Source organism: Brassica napus, chromosome A3 (genome assembly GCF_020379485.1).
Source record: "Brassica napus cultivar Da-Ae chromosome A3, Da-Ae, whole genome shotgun sequence".
NCBI classification, from domain to species: Eukaryota; Viridiplantae; Streptophyta; class Magnoliopsida; order Brassicales; family Brassicaceae; genus Brassica; species Brassica napus.
The window spans coordinates 8616627-8635616 of record NC_063436.1 but is presented as its reverse complement, the minus strand read 5'-3'; the positions used below and the strand labels follow the sequence as shown (position 1 = coordinate 8635616).

Genomic DNA, 18990 nt, shown 5'->3' with positions numbered 1-18990 from the left:
TTTGGTCATCAACTTAAACAAATTCAATTAAAACTGTTCTAATTAAAAAAGGCTGTGTCCATATGGAAAAATAAAACAATTGACTCAGCACCGCATGCAACATTTATTTAATCTCTAATGTATTATATTCTCTAAATCTCTTACAAAACAATTCCAAAACACGGTCAATATATTCACAATAAACATGTACATGTTGTGTTTGCAATTATTCAGTTAAGATAGATTATAGAATGTGTAAACAAATTTCGAAAAAATGGTTGGACAAATATATTAAAATCAAAAGAGTTATATATGTGAATGTCTAAATCTAAGAGAGTTTTACTATTTTAATTTATTTTAATTAAATTACTTTTTTGGAAAATTAATTAGAATGGGCTAAAACATGGGATCATAACGAAAGAAACCATTTGGCAAAGAAAAAACAACGAAATAACACATTTGCAAACGATTGTTTTCGTGATTAACGTTATTCATTTGGTTAAAATCAGTTAGAGGTACTTATAATGCACAAGTGATTGTTAATTTTCCTGGGATCGATTTAATAAAAATCTTTATAATAGTTGATATTTAATGACTCATCATGGTTAAACCAAAATATATATTACTTATTTTATAAAAAAAATTGATTATAACTGAAAAATAAAATATGACACTTAAACAAAAAAATTATGTCAAAAATAAAAGTCCATTTTACTAGAATAAATGGTTTGATGCATGGCGGGAGAAAAGTATGTCCAAAATAAAAATCCATTTTAATAAAAAAATTGCCTCCCACGCATCGATGATCTTTTGATAGTCTGGTGTAGCTGATTGATGCATGGCGGGAGTTTTGGTTGACGTCTCCTCGGGTCTTTCTTTAGTTCTAGTTCGTTTGTTGTTCGTTTGTGCTCAGAAGGTTTTTGGTTTGGTTGTATCATCGTTGCATTTATCGTCATTTTGGGCTCCTATTATAACCTCTTTTCCGAGTTCGATGGTCTTGTGCTTCGTTATGGGATATTCTGAAGTGTTTTAGAGGTTGTTTGGGAATTGTGGTTTTAATCATCCTTCTCGGCAACGATGAATCGTTTAGTGGATCTCGAGCAGGGATCGGTCTCGAGCATAAGCGAAGGGACCGACCGTTTAGGGCATCATATTTTAAGCGAAAAATTTAATTGTATATAGAGCATAAATTTTGTTTTATATGAATAACAAAAGCATAAAATTTTAAATGAATTTAGGATATCAAGAAAAAATTAAGAATGTTGGACCGGCACTATGTTTATGACTTCTCTTCGGCGAAAAGGTGGCCGTCAGTTAAATTTTCGAGTGTTGTATTTCGTTTCTTGCTGGTAGCATGTTTTCTTTTCGGTTAGCTATATTGTTTTAGCATCTAGCTGATTTTGATTTTTCTAAAATTTTGATTTTTCTAAACTCCATCTCATCCATTTGACCTCTAGATTTTACAGTTATTCTCGATTTCATTTTCAAGTTTTATTATGTTTGTCTATGATAGTCTTATGGATTTTAGCTTCATTCTTTTGGGATTGCGTTTCTTACCAGCTTTTATATTCCAAAAATATATTTCAAATATGAATGAATAGTAACATGAGGAAAAAATGTTGAAAAAATAATATAGAAGTAGGACCATCGAAATACACTTTGTTACATAAACGTAGATAAAATGGCAACAATAAAACGAAAGAATCAAATTTATATGATGCTTTCTTTGGGGAGAAGTTGATGGCCAATAGTAGATTATGTAATCCATTATGCTTGACAAACCAATCTCTTCGGTCGATCTCCCTACGTCCCAAACAGACAACTCTAGTAAACTTTCACCATGCACGTTTGATTGTTATCTTCATATTATATTTATCTTGATAAAATGAAAAAAAGTTACAATTATTATATTTCATCAGCATTTATTCAAACTTGAACATACACACCAAGTAGCACATATAATTATACAGATGATTATTGTAATTATTATCACACATATATTGAATTGAAACATATAGTCTCTCACGAGTTATATGACACTTCACTCAGTGGCCCTTACGCTTCACATAGATATGATGGTATCACGGTCAATAGCCACCGTGTCCAGGTCCAGGTGCAGCATAACCTCCCCCACCTTGTCCAGGTCCAGCTGCAGCATAACCCCCTCCACCGTGTTCACGTCCAGCATCAGCATAACCTCCTCCACCTCCTCCACCACCATTTCCCCCAGCTCCATCTCCACCTCCGGCACCGTAACTATCACCGTATCCGACTCCACCTCCGGCACCGTAACCACCACCGTATCCGACTCCACCTCCGGCACCGTAACCAGATCCTCCTCCAGTACCATCAATGCCACTATAGGCAGCGACTTCAGCCTCGGATTCAGAGTGGGTGAGAAGTGATCTTCTTGCGGAGCATAACCCTAAACCGATTAAGAAACATAGAAACAAAATATTGTTGCTATTAGCCATATTTCACTCTTTCTTTTTGATATTTAGTCGGAGATAAGTTTGCTTAAGAATGTGTCCGTATTTATAGGGATGTCATGTAGTCAATTGGTTTCTCTGCCCATGGGCAACCCCAATCCAATTCATTTGAACAGGTTAAAGATGCGCCCACTTAAAAATCGGTCCAACTAGGCCGAAGACTAAGAGGTTGATTGTTTGTGGTTTTTGCTTTAGTTTTTGGTTTTTGTTTTTGCAAAAACCATTTTTCATCCAATCAAGTTTTAGTTTTTAGTTTTTGTTTTTGTAGAAACCATTTGATTTGCCAATCAAGATTTCTAATAAATAGATTCCCTAAAATTTAGGGAAACTAGTTTTTGAAAAGTTTAACCAATTTGTGAAGAAAAACCAAAAACCAACTTTTGTGAGCTTTTAAAAGGAAAAACGAATTTTGATTTTTTTGGATAGAAACTACAACATTTAATTAATTAATAATTAATAAATAACATTTTCATAAAGATAAATAATCATACAATTTTTGGTACATTAGCTATAATTTAAACAATAATGTGATATAACTTATTTGTGTTTAATATCTGTAAAATAAATTTATATAGTTTATAAATAATATTAATTAATTTTAAAACTTAGTTATTAATTTCTCTATATAAAATAATAGAATAATTTTAATAATTACTAGTCACATTAAAAATAACTAAAATTATAAAAACATAATATGTTTTAGTAATACAATATATTGTATTAGCCATGAAAAATAAAAATAGCCATTCAATTTTAAGAAAATATAAATAATTTATATGAGAAATTTTATAATTAGTTTCAAAATTTTAAGTATTTTTATTTTTATATAATTTATAATATTTAAAAAAATATTGCTATATAAGTTTATAAAATTAAAAATAATTTATATAAGAAAAATTTCTAACTAGTTTCAAACTTTTAAATATTTTTATTTTTTTGAAATTTATATAAATTTTATGATAAATATTTTATTATAATATAATTTTTAATAAAACTATAATAATTAAAATATGTTATTATATTTTAATTTAAAATAATTATCATAATATTTTGATAATTTTATTGTAAATATAAATATTTATTTCTATTTTGTTGTATTATTTCAAAGTAACTCATTAATTAATTTTTACAAAAATAAAAAAATACTGCAAAACCAAAAACCAAAATCTAAATCTAAAAACCAAAAACCAAAAACCAAAAGCTGAAAACCAAAAACCAAAATCTAAAAACCAAAAACTAAAATCTAAAAACCAAAAACTAAAACTAAAAACTACTGAAACAATCATCACCTAATTGGTTCATAATCTAAATGGGTACCTAATGGATAATAGACATGCCCAAACTCTTTAAAATCTTGGGTCATTAATTAAGGATTATTTTTTCTGATTTTGAGCGAAAATATAATTTTACGGTGTTGGCGTAATTTCACGGTTGCTTTGGGAAAACATAGTTTCAAGGGTTTAACATGAACACATAGCGGAAAAACATAATTTTAAGTACATGAAAGAAAAACATAATTTTACAGTTTTGGCAGGAAATAGACTTTGACGATTTTGGTTGGAAAACATAATTTATTTATTTTGCAGAAAAATAATTTTATGATTTTGGTAGAAAACAAATTTTTATAGTTTTGACGGAGAAACATACCTTCTTATTTTAACGAAAAAACATAATTTTACAGTTTTAAGACTAATGTACTTTCACGGTTTTGACGAAAATATACTTCTATAGTTTTGAGGAGAAAACATAAATTCATATTATTGACGGGAAAATATACTCACGGTTTCAACGAAAATATAATTTTGTGGTTTTGATGAAAAACTTAATTTTAAGGTTTTGACTGAAAAATGTACTTTCACGAGTATTTATCTTCAAAATATATTATTTAAATTAGAAAAGATATTGAATGATTAAATCTATTGGTTAAATTAGAAAAAAAAAACCAAATATAATAGGTTTAAATATTTCAGTGGTATCCTAGTATAAATAGATGGTAACATTAAGGGTTACTTTAATTTGTACTTCTTTTTTAATAATACAGATGGATTCAATACAGAAAGTTAGTGAAAGAGATGCGTATGGCATCAGCAAAATTTAGTTGATTATAACTATATCCACATATTAATATGCCATGAGAACAATGTGATGAAATAAAATATTACAAGATGCATATAAAACAGGTAAGGGATCCCATAAACAAACATGGAACGATATTCATTCAATTATAAAACTAGATTATAAGATGCATATAAGACAGGTAAAGGATCCCATAAATAAAAATGGAACGATACTCATTCAATTATAAAACTAGATGCACTGACATCCATGAACAAATATTTATTAAAACAAAATCTAGTGGAATTAGTCTTTAGACCTATAAAGCTTTTGAGATTTCCATGGTTATAAAAAAAATATTTACTAAACATAAGCGAAAAAATCTTTTTATGACAAGGGTAGATGAGAATATAAACTAAGATTGTAATTTAAGTGTTTGCTTTAATAATATAATTTATGTTCAATTTAAGTTATGATTTGGCACAAATGTAAGATTTAAAGTAGAACTTATCTGGATAGATGACATGGCGATAGGAAGGACAATCAGCAGAAACTAAATTATCGGTTCTTTTTATTTAATATTCCATGTTGGTAACATGTTGTAAACAAAGAAAAAGATAAATTTATATTGCACGATTTCATATATAATCACATATATGCGATAAAATACCTTAAAATAAATAAATATATAGATACCAATATATGTAGAATTCTATTAAATTAAAACCTTATGACTATTATATGTGAAATTTATAATAGATTAATCGGGACTGCTAAAAATGATATGCATTTAGCCGAAAGAGAGATTCAAGGAACTGGAGACAAAAGAAGACCAACTATAAAAAGAAAAAGAGAAAGAGGAAAATGGACATTCCAAACCTAGCAACTTTCACCTCCAACTTCGACTTCGACTTCACTTCTTGTTCATCAACTTTAGTTAGTCCTTTTTTTTTACTTAACTTCTTGTTCTTGTTCATCGACTTTAGTTAATCCTTTTTTTGTATTCATTCAATCTTTGTAATGATTTAGTGTTTCAAGTTTGATATATATAAAAGTTTATTTTATCGATCAACTTTAATTTGATTAATTATATCGTTGTGTTATGAAACGAAAGATAATTAACTTCCCGTTTATAAACAAATATTATACTATAATAATCTGACCTAATTTCAACATACCTCACTGTCATTGTAAGTCTTGTTTACCTTTTTTGGGGGGCTTGCCTTGACCCGTTCACTCAAATTCTAGTGCATCTCTTGCATCATTATCTTTAATGAAATTCACATACTTATAAAAAAAAAACGAAAGAATTAAATTTACATGATGCTTTGTTACTCGCTAATTGATTATCTAATCCATTGTTTTCTTTTTGTTTACGATCTTGACTCTATGATTGACAAACAGTTTCTTCCGTCGATCGCCTTATTTACCTTCCTCACATGATAACACTTAACTCATAGGAAAATATCGCCATGCGCGTCTATGTGACATCTTCAAATATGTATTGATAAAATGAAAATAGGAACAAATATGATATCTTGAAGATATTATCTTCATCTCCATATATAAAAATTTGATACACACGAAGTCGTAATGTAGTATACAACATTGGTACAATTAGAAACATCAACAATAACCCTTTTCCGGCTTATTTTACATATGATTAGTGTATTTGTTACCATATATATATATAATCTCTTTTACGAGTATTATATGACACTTCACTCAGTGGCCCTTACGCTCCACATAGATATGATATCATGCACGGTCAATATCCACCACCGCCTTCTCCGCTACCAGCACCGCCACCATGTCCAGATCCAGCTGCAGCATAACCTCCCCCACCTCCTGAACCACCACCTCCTCCTCCTCCACCACCATGTCCCCCAGCTCCACTGCCACCACCGTATCCCTCTCCAGCTCCACCTCCGGCACCGTAACCACCACCGTGAGCTCCACCGGCGCCAGAACCTCCTCCTCCACCGCCTCCTTTTCCACCACCTCCACCACCTCCTTGTCCACCTGCCCCTCCACCTCCATATCCTCCTCCAGCACCACCGCCTTCTCCACCACCGTATCCACCTCCATGTGCACCGCCAGCTCCTCCACCACCGCCTCCTCCGCTTCCTCCACCTCCACCGTGCCCACCAGCTTCTCCACCTCCGTATCCAGCTCCACCACCTTCACCGCTTCCACCTCCATAACCAGATCCTCCTCCAGGACCGCCACCGCCACCTCCTCCAGCACCACCACCATGTCCACCACCAGATCCTCCTCCGCCTCCACTACCACCAAGACCAATACCAACATCAACATCAGCACCAACGCCAACACCAACACTCAAACTACTTTTCTCGCCATAGGAAGCGACTTCAGCCTCGGATTCAGAGTAGGTGAGAAGTGATTTTCTTGCAGAGCATAACCCTAAACCTATTAAGAAACATAAAACTAAAATATTGTTGCGATTAGCCATATTTCACTCTTGCTTCTTAATATTTTGTTGTGAGATGAGTTTGCTTAAGAATGTGTCCGTATTTATAGGCATGTCACAAGACTCAAGCGCGTTTGTTGCACATAGGAAGAATGTTTTAAAGTTCACTTATTGGGCCTCAAACCTAACCTATCAATTCCATCATATGTAGATACTGTATATTTATTCTATGTTATATGATTATTCTATGTTGCTTTGTGTTACAACTATTTCTTTTTAATCTTTGGTGGATAATTCACAATACGGCGGAACCACAATAAAGGTATAAAATGACCCAACAAAATTTACTATACAAGTTATATCCATATCTCATTAATTATGGTAGTTGAAATAATTTCCCATAAAATGGTATTTTATTTGTTACAGTTTCATAATTTCTTTAAATGATAGCTACTTAGCTAGTTCATTAAAAAATCAAGTCTTACAGTTTCATAATTTCTTTAATTTCCCATAAAATGGTATTTTATTTGTTACAGTTTTATAAAATACTCTCCATCTAGAATTTTGAGGGCATGGTGCTGGAGATGCTAACTGTTAAGCTACACCAACATATTCTGTGGATTATCTGTGAGTTAAAGTCTTAAGAAGTTTGTAAAGCTATATCGACCACCAAATAATAACACTTTCCGATTATAAATGGCAGACTGATATGACCGATATACTTTATCAACGTTTTTTACATTAATTGTGAGTTTTATCAAAGTATCACACTAACACGTACCAATATATATGCGTGAATATCGAGCATACGAATTGCAGATTCACTTATCACTAAGTAGTGGTTTTTGGGTGTGTATGTTTGGTTGTCTCCCGTATTGCAAATATTAATTTCATTAAATATTTAATGAATGAGACCTAATATCTACATATTATCATATTGTTCTCTGTGGATATCTGACTCGCTCGTATGTCTACACTAACTTTAACATTTTAAAATCAATTCCTGACAACTTGTGTTTATTAGTGGCTCCTCTACTGTTTTACAGTGCGATTTATATGAGTGTTGCATAATCATAATTACACATTGATATGCTTTGAATATGACCAACTTGTTTGCAATAGCACGATACCTCCTTTTATATAATTGGGCATAGGTTTGGAGTTAAGTAGTTTATGGATGAATTGCGGTTATGCTTCTTTAACATAAACATTGGACAAACCTAATTAGATTTACTGATATGCCGAGTGTTTATATTAGCTTCCGGATTTCTTCTATTTATGTTTTAAGTTGTTGATTTAATTTGAACTGCGCTTATTCGATCATGGAGTCAACATTTTAACGTGACTTTGTGTTGCTATTCTAATTTCTCTGTCTTTTTAAACAATTTTAATTTCTCTGTTGATCTTTTGTAAAGGCCATGTCTTGATTTTTTTTTTTAACATCAAAGATCATGTCTTGATATACCAACAAAAGGCAGATAAATTATTCTCTACACCCTTGTCCTCGACAGGCTAATCAGCTCTTCATAGTTAAATGGAATAAATAACCGTGTAATACTGCGCTCGTCAACATCATAAAAAAATCATATTTATTCGAATATTTACCCACTAATAACAGTTTAGTAAACTTTTTTGACAATAAACTAAAGAGGAGTAAAATAAATTGTCATGTAATTAAGTAATAGTTGTTTTGATGAGAATATTTTTAGTAATTATAACATCAATAAAATTTGAATTGTCATTTGTAGAATATCAACACATTTCCATGTAATGCTCGCTATTAGAGCTCTGGCAATGCCAATGAAATGTGACATCAAGCAAATTAGCAACACTAGGGAAAATACTTTCCAGTCACGTACGTGTTATTCCTATCGTCTTCTTTTTTTGTGTTATTCCTGTCTGTTAAGACAGTGTATAAATAAATATATATATAAAGGTCAAATATACAGGTTTCATCACAATAATCATATTCACATCTTATAACCTCATAATCTTTTTTTTATATCAAAAACCTCATAATCTATATTTACTAATTACTAGACATGCAATCAACAGAAATAACATCACCGAACTACTGAATAACTGAATCAAATTGACTTAATCAAAATTATGACTAGAGTTAAATACTTAAATTAACAGTTTTACTAAAATCAACGAACCGAATTGAACCAAAAAACCGAAAAAAAACTGAAATACCCATTCGAATGTGAAAGCGGTGGCCGCAATGAAAAAAGTGCTTAGTGTTATACTTATAAAAGTGGACCCAACCATTTCACTTTGTTTCGCGAGTGCATGTCTTATTATCTTATACTTTTGACAAATAGGCTTAGGCTTATGATTGTCATAAAAGATATATAAATACACACATATCATTTTAAACTTATAGTCCACCAAAAAACTTATGAGAAAGTTGGAGGTGGGTTACTGATGATTATAAAATGAATGTTTTGTTTTTATAATATTAAAATTACATAATAAATTGAAATATTAAAATATCTAAGTGGTATTTATAAATTTTGAGTATTACCAAATAGTAATTTTAAATTATTTAATAACAAAAACGAATTTCTACTATTCTTTCCAATTTGATGAAGAAAAAATTGTTTCACATTTTCTTTAAATGAATGAAATAGGAGAAAAGATAAAGAACAAACATATATGAAAAGATATTTTTTGGAGAAACTTAACATTTTTTATGTTTCACTTTTTTTCTCTAAAATAAATCACCAGTTGAAATTTTTGTAGGTCTGAAATTCTTTTTGGTACTGAGCTGGATTGGTTTTGGGCTTTAACCCTAACTGACATGCCATATCTCCTAGTGTTGGTAATGCTGATTCCAAGTATGGTCCACATACAGAGCCAGAATAATCGATCTTCAAGAAATTGACAATATTGATCTTCAACGAAATTCAGGAATGATCAAGATCATGCACGAATAATCACATGAGAGATCAGTGCTTTGCTTGAAACCAACCAACTAATTTGAAAGTAGATAGTCATTCAATCAACAAAATTCGGTCGTATAATTTGCAAATAAACATAAATCACAGGTTATTAAGTTCATTTTGCGTACCTACCAATGATTTTTTTTTTTTTTTGAACACCACCAATGATTCATTAGTATATGATATTTTCAGCTTTCTTTTGTGTTGAATTATCAGCCGAGACTCAGTTAAGTGGGGAAAGTAAGAAGCAACAACTCCTCTTCCCAGACCTTAACAAATCAACTAAACTTAGATGTTAAACAATTAAAAAGGCTCATCACGAGTTAGCTGATTATTCCTAAGTCGTAACCAACCACTACTCCGAATAAGGACTATATAAATACTCGTCCAGCTTTCATTAGTTTCCCACCACAAGTAGAAAACATTTCAATACACAATCAACACACTTCTTCTTTCTCTAAATCCCAGCTGCAAGAGATAATGGCGAAAGAGTCCACCACCATTGACATCGGCGAACCGAGCACCGTTACCAAAAGTACAAGCCATGCCGTGGTGGACGAGAAGAAGAAGAGTTTTGTGACAGCCGCCGCAGGAGGCGGCTACAAGAGAGGTTTGACCATATTTGATTTTCTCCTCCGTTTGGCGGCCATAGGAATCACCATCGGGGCTTCTTCTGTCATGTTCACCGCCGAGGAGACACTTCCCTTCTTTACTCAGTTCTTACAGTTCCAAGCCGGTTACGATGACTTTCCCACGTTTCAGTAAGTCCATTTTCATTTTCTTAACATATTATTATTAATTACACAACAAATGCCTATACAGTACATCTCTACGGTTATAGTTTTTAAACTAAGTTACTGTTATATTTTTCTTAGACCATCGTGTTATATGTAAGTCAAGTCATATTTCCTCTTTTAACTTATAAAGTTAAGTCAAGTCATGCTAGGGTTATATATTTCCTATTTATGCTATTCCAAAATAGCATCTATTAAAAAATTTAAAAGGCAATTTAAATATATGTTTGGATTTAAAGTTTAAGGTTTAGTAATACAGTTTTGAGCTTAATATTTAGGGCTAGAGACGATATTTGGACTTAAGAGTTAAAATAATTTATTTATTTTTCTTATCAAATGAATGTTACATTAAACATTATTTTGGGATAATCCTTTTAAAATCAATATATTGGATATTTGTTCCCTGTTATAAATGTGTGGTTATCTATTTTAAACTTGTATTAGTGACTTAATGAAATATTTAACTATGAATATTTTTGAAGGTTCTTTGTGATAGCCATAGCCATAGTGGCCAGCTATCTCGTCCTTTCACTTCCCTTTTCCATCGTCACTATTGTCCGACCACTGGCAGTTGCGCCCCGGCTCATCCTCCTCATCTCCGACACCGTAATTTCCCCTTTTGTATATATATACAGTTATATTCTCCGAGTTTACTTAATTATTTCATTTGATTCATTCGGTTAATGTATACTTCAAGGTGGTCTTGACGCTTACCACAGCAGCAGCAGCAGCGGCAGCATCAATTGTCTACCTTGCACATAACGGCAACGCAAACACCAATTGGCTCCCCATATGTCAGCAGTTTGGAGACTTCTGCCAAACCGCAAGTACTGCAGTTGTAGCTGCATCTATCTCGGTTGTCTTCTTTATCCTTCTCATTGTCATCTCAGCCATTTCCCTAAAAAGGCATTGATCTGAAAGTTTCTGCATGTATATGTTTGTGTTGTGTCGTGTGCTTTGTGTAAGATGAGATGATAGATATATGGTATCATTAAGGTGTGGTCCGTGTGGAAAATTAAACCGGAATTCATGTATTTTGTAAAGAAATTTGTCTTGGTTCATCTTGAACTCTTATCTTAAAGTTAAAGGCCGTAAATCATCTTTCCATCGTTTCTCTTTTGGTTTGCATCATTTTGACTAGATTATAAATCAAAATCCTTTTTCAGTGTCATTTCTGAAAATTTTGAAGTCAGTCTTCTGTTATAAAATTGGTGGATTCGATGAATAAAACCAAACAAAGAAGTGATGAACATTTTAGTCATTTACAAAAAGGTCAGATAACACAAATAAACCTAAACACAAAGTATGATTGCAATTTCAAAGTATACTACGTGTTTCGTTTATCAAAAAAGGTAAAGTGTAATGTTGTGTTGGCAACCATTTCTACGATCAATATACATTATTTTTAGTGATGAACGTGGATAAAATAATTTAGATGAAGATTTCAGAAAATTACAGTATATTTTAATATTTAATTTACAGTATGTTATAAAATTTGAACTCCTTTTTCTGAGGGCAGGAAGAAAGTATTATTTGTAAAATTTATATGGAAGTGTCGGTAAACATAAATTAAGGGAATAACCTTAAAATGAATATCGTAGATAACGGTCAAACGGTAAACCCGGTCCTCGTACGAGTCGTACCCCATGATTGAAGTACCGTATGTGCCAAGAAATTTAAAACCGTTTACTTTTTTTCATTGAATTTTTTATCTAAACGAGTTTAGAACAAATCAAACCCCAAGTTACTCCAATTATAGAACTCACGCGTCTTCATAAACATTGTCCTCTTCCATCTTGTTTTTGTTTTTTTTGTTTCACAATTTTTGTTTTCTTTGCTACCCTCTCCGTTTATTTAGGTTTGTTATTAACTTATAAATACATTTTCTTCAATTTTCTGAAGTAAATCCAGAACCAATAAGCATACTTTGATCGCAATTGCAGTTTTGATCCTTCTGGGTTCCTAGGAGAAAGAAAAGCAATTCCATTCTTCTTCATACGTTCAAAATCCATTCGAGGACGACATCTTTCTAACATCTTTGATCTCTTCAATAGGTTTGTTGACATTTTTTTCTGCTAAAATAACTTATTGGTTCGGGTGATATAAGAGTGTTGAATCGGTTCTGTTATGTTTGTGATGAATAGAAACAGGAAATAATTCTTGAATAGGTCAAAGATGTTGGGAGATTTCATCATCAGACTCCTTGTGTATGTCCTGCCCTACAATATATTGTTCTCTGTTATCCATTTGTTCATTATATTTTGTTGTTTTAGATTAATTAATGTATGAAAAATATATAATCAAATGGTGATAATGGCAGATTAATATTAGGGTACACATACCCAGCTTTTGAATGCTTTAAAACGGTGGAGAAGAACAAAGTTGATATCGAGGAACTCAGATTTTGGTGCCAATACTGGTATTTATAAAACTCATCCTTTTAATTTATTTATCCTTATAATCCTTTGTAGTTTGTACATGTGTGTAGATTTGTTGAAATGGGCAAATTGAATTTACTTTGGTGAAAGTTAATTATATTTGTTTTAACTTTTGGATTGTTTGATTTTAAAGAGTTAGAAGACAACAAGATTCACTTAATGTTGGTGTTGTATGTTAGAAAATGTCTTTAATTAAATAGAAATAATCTTCCATTCAAGTCTTTGGTCTCCTAAAGAACTTAATAAAATAAATGTCTTTGGGTCCGAATTATTTGATGCATGTTTCATGCCTGATGTAATATCATTATCAAGTGGAAAGTGTTATTTTATCACGCATTTGTATTTGAATAATTAGGATATTGTTGGCGCTAATTTCATCGTTCGAGAGGGTTGGCGATATATTTATCTCATGGTAAGGAACATCTTATTCATGACCTAATTCATCTGTTTCTTTTTTTTTCTTCTTTAAAAAAAAATACTTTATTCATCTATTTCTTTAATATCTAAAATTCATTAAATAAATGACACATTAAATTATTATTTACAGGTTACCATTGTACGGAGAAATGAAAGTGGTATTTTTCGTATATCTCTGGTACCCTAAAACGAAGGTAATAGATAATTAAAAAAGTCATTAGTTTGAATGATACTTAACAATAGTATTGGTTACTAAAAATAACTGGATGAAGGGAACGAGACATGTGTATGAGACGTTGTTGAAGCCATACATAGCTCAACACGAGACAGAGATTGACAGAAAGATTATGGAGTTGCGAGCTAGAGCTTGGGACTTTTTCATCTTCTACTTCCACAACTTTGCCCAGGTCCTTCTTCTTCATATTGAATTTGTATTATTTTAAAATGAGACATTGTTATAACATTAGTTTACTATTCATGCACAGGCTGGTCAGTCCACATTGATCCAGGCTTTTCAGTACGTACTCGCCCAATCGGTCCTGTTCTCGACCGCAGCCGCAGCTAAACAGCCGGTACTAAACCCATCACTTTTATGTCAGCCTATAGTATAACACATGTCTACCAACAAGACATGTGTCTCTCAGTGACAGTTCACATATGTTTGTACTATTTAATAATCTTTGACCCTTTTGTGTGAAGCCGATGGAGCCGAACGTAAACGTGAAAACACGATCACCAGTTGAGACGGAGAGTGATCCGCACTCACCTCCCGCTCCAAGAGCGTTGAACAAAACGCTATCTGCGTTGCGATCGCTAGAGAAGCAAACGAGCAGGGGGCAGAAGTGGCCACCACCAACACCAGGCAGAGACTCAGCCGGGACATACAATGGAGATGAAGGAGTCAATATTCCGGATACACTTCCGGGATCACCTATCACCGATGCTCGTGCTAAGCTTCGCCGTTCTAACTCCAGGTCTCAGGCCGCATCATAGATTCATAGTAACGTACATAAACGTGACTCGTGACAACCTTTCTACTTTGTTATAAAGATAATATATAGGGGGGGAAAAGTAATTGTTTGAAAAATACAAAACAGATTGGTTTTGTTTTTTCTTCTTGTATATTTTTTTGTAAATTGAAGCAGAAGTATTAAGCCAGAGAGATGTGTTCAATCTTATGCACCCGATGAAGTATATCTCTCTTAAACTTACATTAGTTCATCTACATTGTCACTCGTTACACCATCACTCTCTAGCGATAAATGAAGCATATTTTAATCGTACACTGTATGGAACGCACCTGCCACTGGTTCATACACGTTCTGTATCTGCTCCCTCCTTGGATTTGAATTGAGGAGCCAAGAGTATTGTGAAGGAACACATCTGGAATCAGAAGCTGGGATAGGTGTTTGGTCTTCTTGCAATCATCTTGGTTCGGAGTCAATAGCAGCTGGGGCTATTTCTTCACACATTACTGGTGGTGGAGTACTCACGTCAGCTATTCCATAGTCCCAATCAATACCAGCTTTTGCATTAGTTAAGGATTGCATATTAGTATGCAGATATATTGAACAGTTTTTTAAGATATCAAAGGATACAGTCAGTGTTCCAAATATCCGTCATGCTAATCTCAGCATTGGAGAGAAGCCAGTAGTCCGTATCATCATTCTGCCAAAGACAAGACCAATACTACCTGTTAAGTTCATGTGTGCCTAACAAAAGTATCTTCAAGATATCTATTTGAGATTTGTTTTTAGCATCTTCATAGTCCTTTTGTAGTTTTTGCGTGTATCTTAAATAAGTAGGAAGATGGCTTACTTCGATGTCAGAGGGAGTAATCTTAAGCATTCCTCCAACTTGCTCCTGCAAATAATTAAGATCAGAGGTATCGCCCGGTTGAGCATGTGCATGATCTTGAGACATCTGATGCTCAATGGAAGTTTCTGTGTTATCAAGAGTTAAGGCTTCGATGTCATGGTTTTCTGTAGATCCCGAGCAAGAAGCAATGGGCGGCAAGCATGCTGGTGGTGCAACACTCCCATTCGTGTCCTCAAATTCGCTGACATCAAGTCAAATTAAAAGACATGTAAGTACATCCATGAGTAGAGTACATTGTATGAAAAGATATGTCTAACAAAGTTTCTATTAGTCATACTATGCTATGACATATTGTCTTCATTCAACTTAACTTTGAGACAAATCATATTTATATAAGAAAAAGATTGAAGGAATAGATACCTGACAAGGTATACGTCAATAGGTCCCATTGTACTTCTTAGGATGATCCTGTATCTCCTCTGAGGGACATCACCCGCCTATCATGTACATCAGTAACATATTATCATAAATATTTTGCATCTAATGATGAATAGCGGATGGCTTGCAAAGTTGCTGAAAGAGACTAACTTCATCTGGATCAGGGACTTCCAAAGTTGTGCCATGAGGAGCTTTTACAGCTATCAGAGTTTGGTTCTGCGAGTGCAGAGCTAAGGTGTAAGTTAACAAGATAGTCTTGGGATTGACATATGACACACGTTCAATCAATGAATAAATCTCCTAAGGACTAAATGAAAAAGGAAAGACAGACCTGGAAACCCGGTAAACTCTTGATGTCCTCTTCAGTTACAAAAAGCCACCTGCACATTGAGATTAGATTGGTTAATAGTACGTACATCCATCATAAGAATAGCCTACAAACCATAGATAGAGGGAGAGTTTTTACTTCTGATTCTTTTCATTTTCGCTAAGATCTCTTAGTCTTTCCTCCGTTTCTCTGAAAAGAACTTATTAAACGTCAGCATTGGTGAAGTAGATGAATCACAATAACGCAAAACTCTCTAAATGAATTCAATGAAACCTAATTTGGTTATCTAGCGCTTGCTCCTCGAGGTTAAGGTTTTCAATCTCTGCCTGCAAGGAGAAAACAAGATGAACAATCAAATGTGAAGCCAGAATCTAAGTTTACTAAGTGCATGCCGCTTCACCGCACCTGTAAGACAGATACGTCAGCATCCACATCGCCAGGCCTCGAAGCATCAACTCCCCTGGTCACATGTGATTAAATGATTCAAGGAGTATCCCAGCAAAGCAGATATAAAGAAAGATATGGTTCAAACTGCAAAATCATATATTACTTCCAAAGTATACGGTTCTTGAAAGGCTTTTCAATGAGATCAATCCCCTCCAAAACGTTTGTAATATCATATATACGTCGTTTCTGCACCTCCAATACTTCTGCAGCTTTGTTTAGGTCCAGCATCCCATCTTCGGCTTGCTTGATTAGATTGACAAACTTTTTGGTAAGGAGACCTGAACAGGGTTTATGTCAGCATCTTCAAATCCACCACAACAGGTATTAAATGTTAAAGATATACATAATATAAAACAGTGGTTACTAACCTAAAGAACTGTCATAACGGCAACTTCCAGAAGGAGTTAGTGTGGCAGGAGAACCTACAACTTTATCAGGAAAAAAATAATCAGCTCTTTGAACTGAATGTAGCAAGACAAAAGAGGCAGCCAAAGAAAATATCTTCTTACTAGCATTTGAGATGGGGGTTTGAGGAAGTGACTGAGTCCCTTTGGCCCTTGACTTGGTGTTGACTCTGCCTCCTTTAGCTGAAACAGGAGTGTGACAGGGACTGTTGTGTATGCTAGTGGAACCAAAGCTCGTGAATCCATTACTATTTGAAGTAGTAGTGGTAGTAGTAACCACATCCATCATCGACTTTCTCTTCCGTGACTGCAGATATTCTACTTGTTATTCACTTGAAAGAAGTTGTTTTGAAGCAAATCTACACACATTTCTCCAACATGATTCATCAGAAAGTTTCACAACAATGGGATCTACTTGAACAATGTCAAGCTTCATAAACCATTTGCATAAGTGAATAAACAATCAGGGCCGGTCATGGATATATAGGCAAATTAAACATTCGCCTAACTCCTCTTAGTATACATAGACCGGTCATTTAAATTGTATATCGCCTCCAAAATCTCACGACCGGCCCTGTAACAAATGAGACATGTAAATTGTATATAGCTTCCAAAATCTCAGGACCGGCCTTATTTAGGATAATATAATACATAGATGAAGGGAACATATAAACCAAGACCAATTGCTAAACCGGTTTACGAAACGGAAACCAGTCTAAACCGAGGCGAACTCACAGGAGATCTTAAAACGACGGCGTCCTCCTCCCGATCTACGATTGCACAGAGGCTGCTACTATCGTAGGAAGGGGTGAATCGACGGTAATCCGAGGGATGGAAGGGAGGTTTCGTTGAGGCGAACGCCAAGTGTCGACGTATGGGTGGGACCACAGGGTTAGTTGACGATGGTGGCGGCTGAGAATGTCCCGGGGAAGAACGTACGCCGCCGGACATTGGAGGGAAACGGAGCTGGATGGGAAGATCCCGGCGGCGAGATTATGGACGGAGATTGGAGGGAAACGAGGGTTTTAGTGAGAGAGAAGAGAGAGAGAGAGAGCAGAAAACGAGGGAAGGAGGGACTTTTTATGTTGGGCATAGATGTGGAGGGAAGGCTACAGTTAGCGACAATAATAATTAAAAAAAATTATTTTTTGTATTGTTTCTATTTGTTGCCCCCATATTTTTTAATTGTTCAGATTCACCCCTACTTACTTCACATAAATGAATTCATTTCAAGAAACATGCCCCCTCCCCCCAGAAATATCGTGTCAGTGTATTAAAAGATTTTGATTTTAAATATTTGGAGATTTGTTGTGAACATACATACACAAGAAGTAACTTTTTTTTTGTGAGATTTTTTTTTTCTTTATTCTAGAGATTCGTTAGGCTAGGACTTTCTCAAAAGACGAATATGGCGCATGTTATGCCAAAGTTTTATCTCTCGTTTTATTCGTGACCTCTCTTTTTTAGGGATCTAATGTTTCATTTTTATAACTACTAGGGATTGGTCCGCCCTACGGGCGGAATAGTTTACACAAAATTATTCTATATTAAAGTATATTTTAATTTTACAAAACATTTGTAAAATTATTTTAAATTGAAGAAAATAAAATAACTTGATCTCTAATTAGATCAAAATCAACGTTTCTTATAATCAAATATTTAAAGAAACCAATTTTTAACTTCTTTATTTTATAATTTTAATTATTATTTTTTACTTTTTAGTTAATTACACACAAACACGAATAATTACGTTTATATATATATATATATATTGTAATTGATTATAAAAATAAGTTAGTATACAAATTTAAAACTATTTTGTTAATTGTTTTCTGCCTAATAAATTTAAAATGTTAGAATTCATAGTTTGATGTGTATTTTATTAAATAATTTCGAGTTGATAGTATGAGTCTGAAGTACTCAATATTTTGATCTATATATATTTTTATTCTTGATTATGTAGGTTATGTAACTAATTTTTTTTCATAATCAAATTTACCAGTCTAA

General features: G+C 33.4%; 5 protein-coding genes across 5 annotated transcripts; 2 read left to right on the top strand and 3 right to left on the bottom strand.

Annotated features, from left to right (window-relative positions):
* Positions 1–2066: 2066 nt before the first annotated feature.
* Positions 2067–2453, bottom strand: LOC125607136 (glycine-rich protein DOT1-like). The gene has a single exon (XM_048776959.1). It carries the CDS (start codon positions 2451–2453, stop codon positions 2067–2069), a length of 387 nt encoding a protein of 128 aa, XP_048632916.1.
* Positions 2454–6059: 3606 nt separating this feature from the next.
* On the bottom strand, positions 6060–7059 carry LOC125606577 (glycine-rich protein DOT1-like). Its single transcript, XM_048775526.1, has one exon. It carries the CDS (start codon positions 6994–6996, stop codon positions 6292–6294), a length of 705 nt encoding a protein of 234 aa, XP_048631483.1. The 5' UTR covers positions 6997–7059; the 3' UTR covers positions 6060–6291.
* A 2898-nt stretch (positions 7060–9957) lies between these two features.
* LOC106443507 (casparian strip membrane protein 1) lies at positions 9958–11754 on the top strand. Its single transcript, XM_013885067.3, has 3 exons — positions 9958–10660; positions 11176–11299; positions 11391–11754. The coding sequence occupies exons 1-3, from the start codon at positions 10380–10382 to the stop codon at positions 11604–11606; spliced, it is 621 nt and encodes a 206-aa protein (XP_013740521.2). The 5' UTR covers positions 9958–10379; the 3' UTR covers positions 11607–11754.
* A 675-nt stretch (positions 11755–12429) lies between these two features.
* Positions 12430–14726, top strand: LOC106437876 (HVA22-like protein j). The gene is made up of 9 exons (XM_048775522.1): positions 12430–12551; positions 12637–12747; positions 12838–12900; positions 13014–13112; positions 13487–13543; positions 13679–13742; positions 13821–13955; positions 14034–14120; positions 14248–14726. Exons 3-9 carry the CDS (start codon positions 12869–12871, stop codon positions 14539–14541), a joined length of 768 nt encoding a protein of 255 aa, XP_048631479.1. The 5' UTR covers positions 12430–12551; positions 12637–12747; positions 12838–12868; the 3' UTR covers positions 14542–14726.
* Positions 14727–14730: 4 nt separating this feature from the next.
* On the bottom strand, positions 14731–18379 carry LOC106437874 (transcription factor E2FA). Its single transcript, XM_013878877.3, has 13 exons — positions 17719–18379; positions 17089–17290; positions 16948–17007; positions 16683–16857; positions 16538–16592; positions 16406–16458; positions 16271–16321; positions 16136–16184; positions 15955–16020; positions 15787–15863; positions 15367–15607; positions 15147–15216; positions 14731–15073 (listed from the first exon to the last, which is right to left on the bottom strand). The coding sequence occupies exons 1-13, from the start codon at positions 17932–17934 to the stop codon at positions 14973–14975; spliced, it is 1416 nt and encodes a 471-aa protein (XP_013734331.2). The 5' UTR covers positions 17935–18379; the 3' UTR covers positions 14731–14972.
* Between the last annotated feature and the right edge of the window lie 611 nt (positions 18380–18990).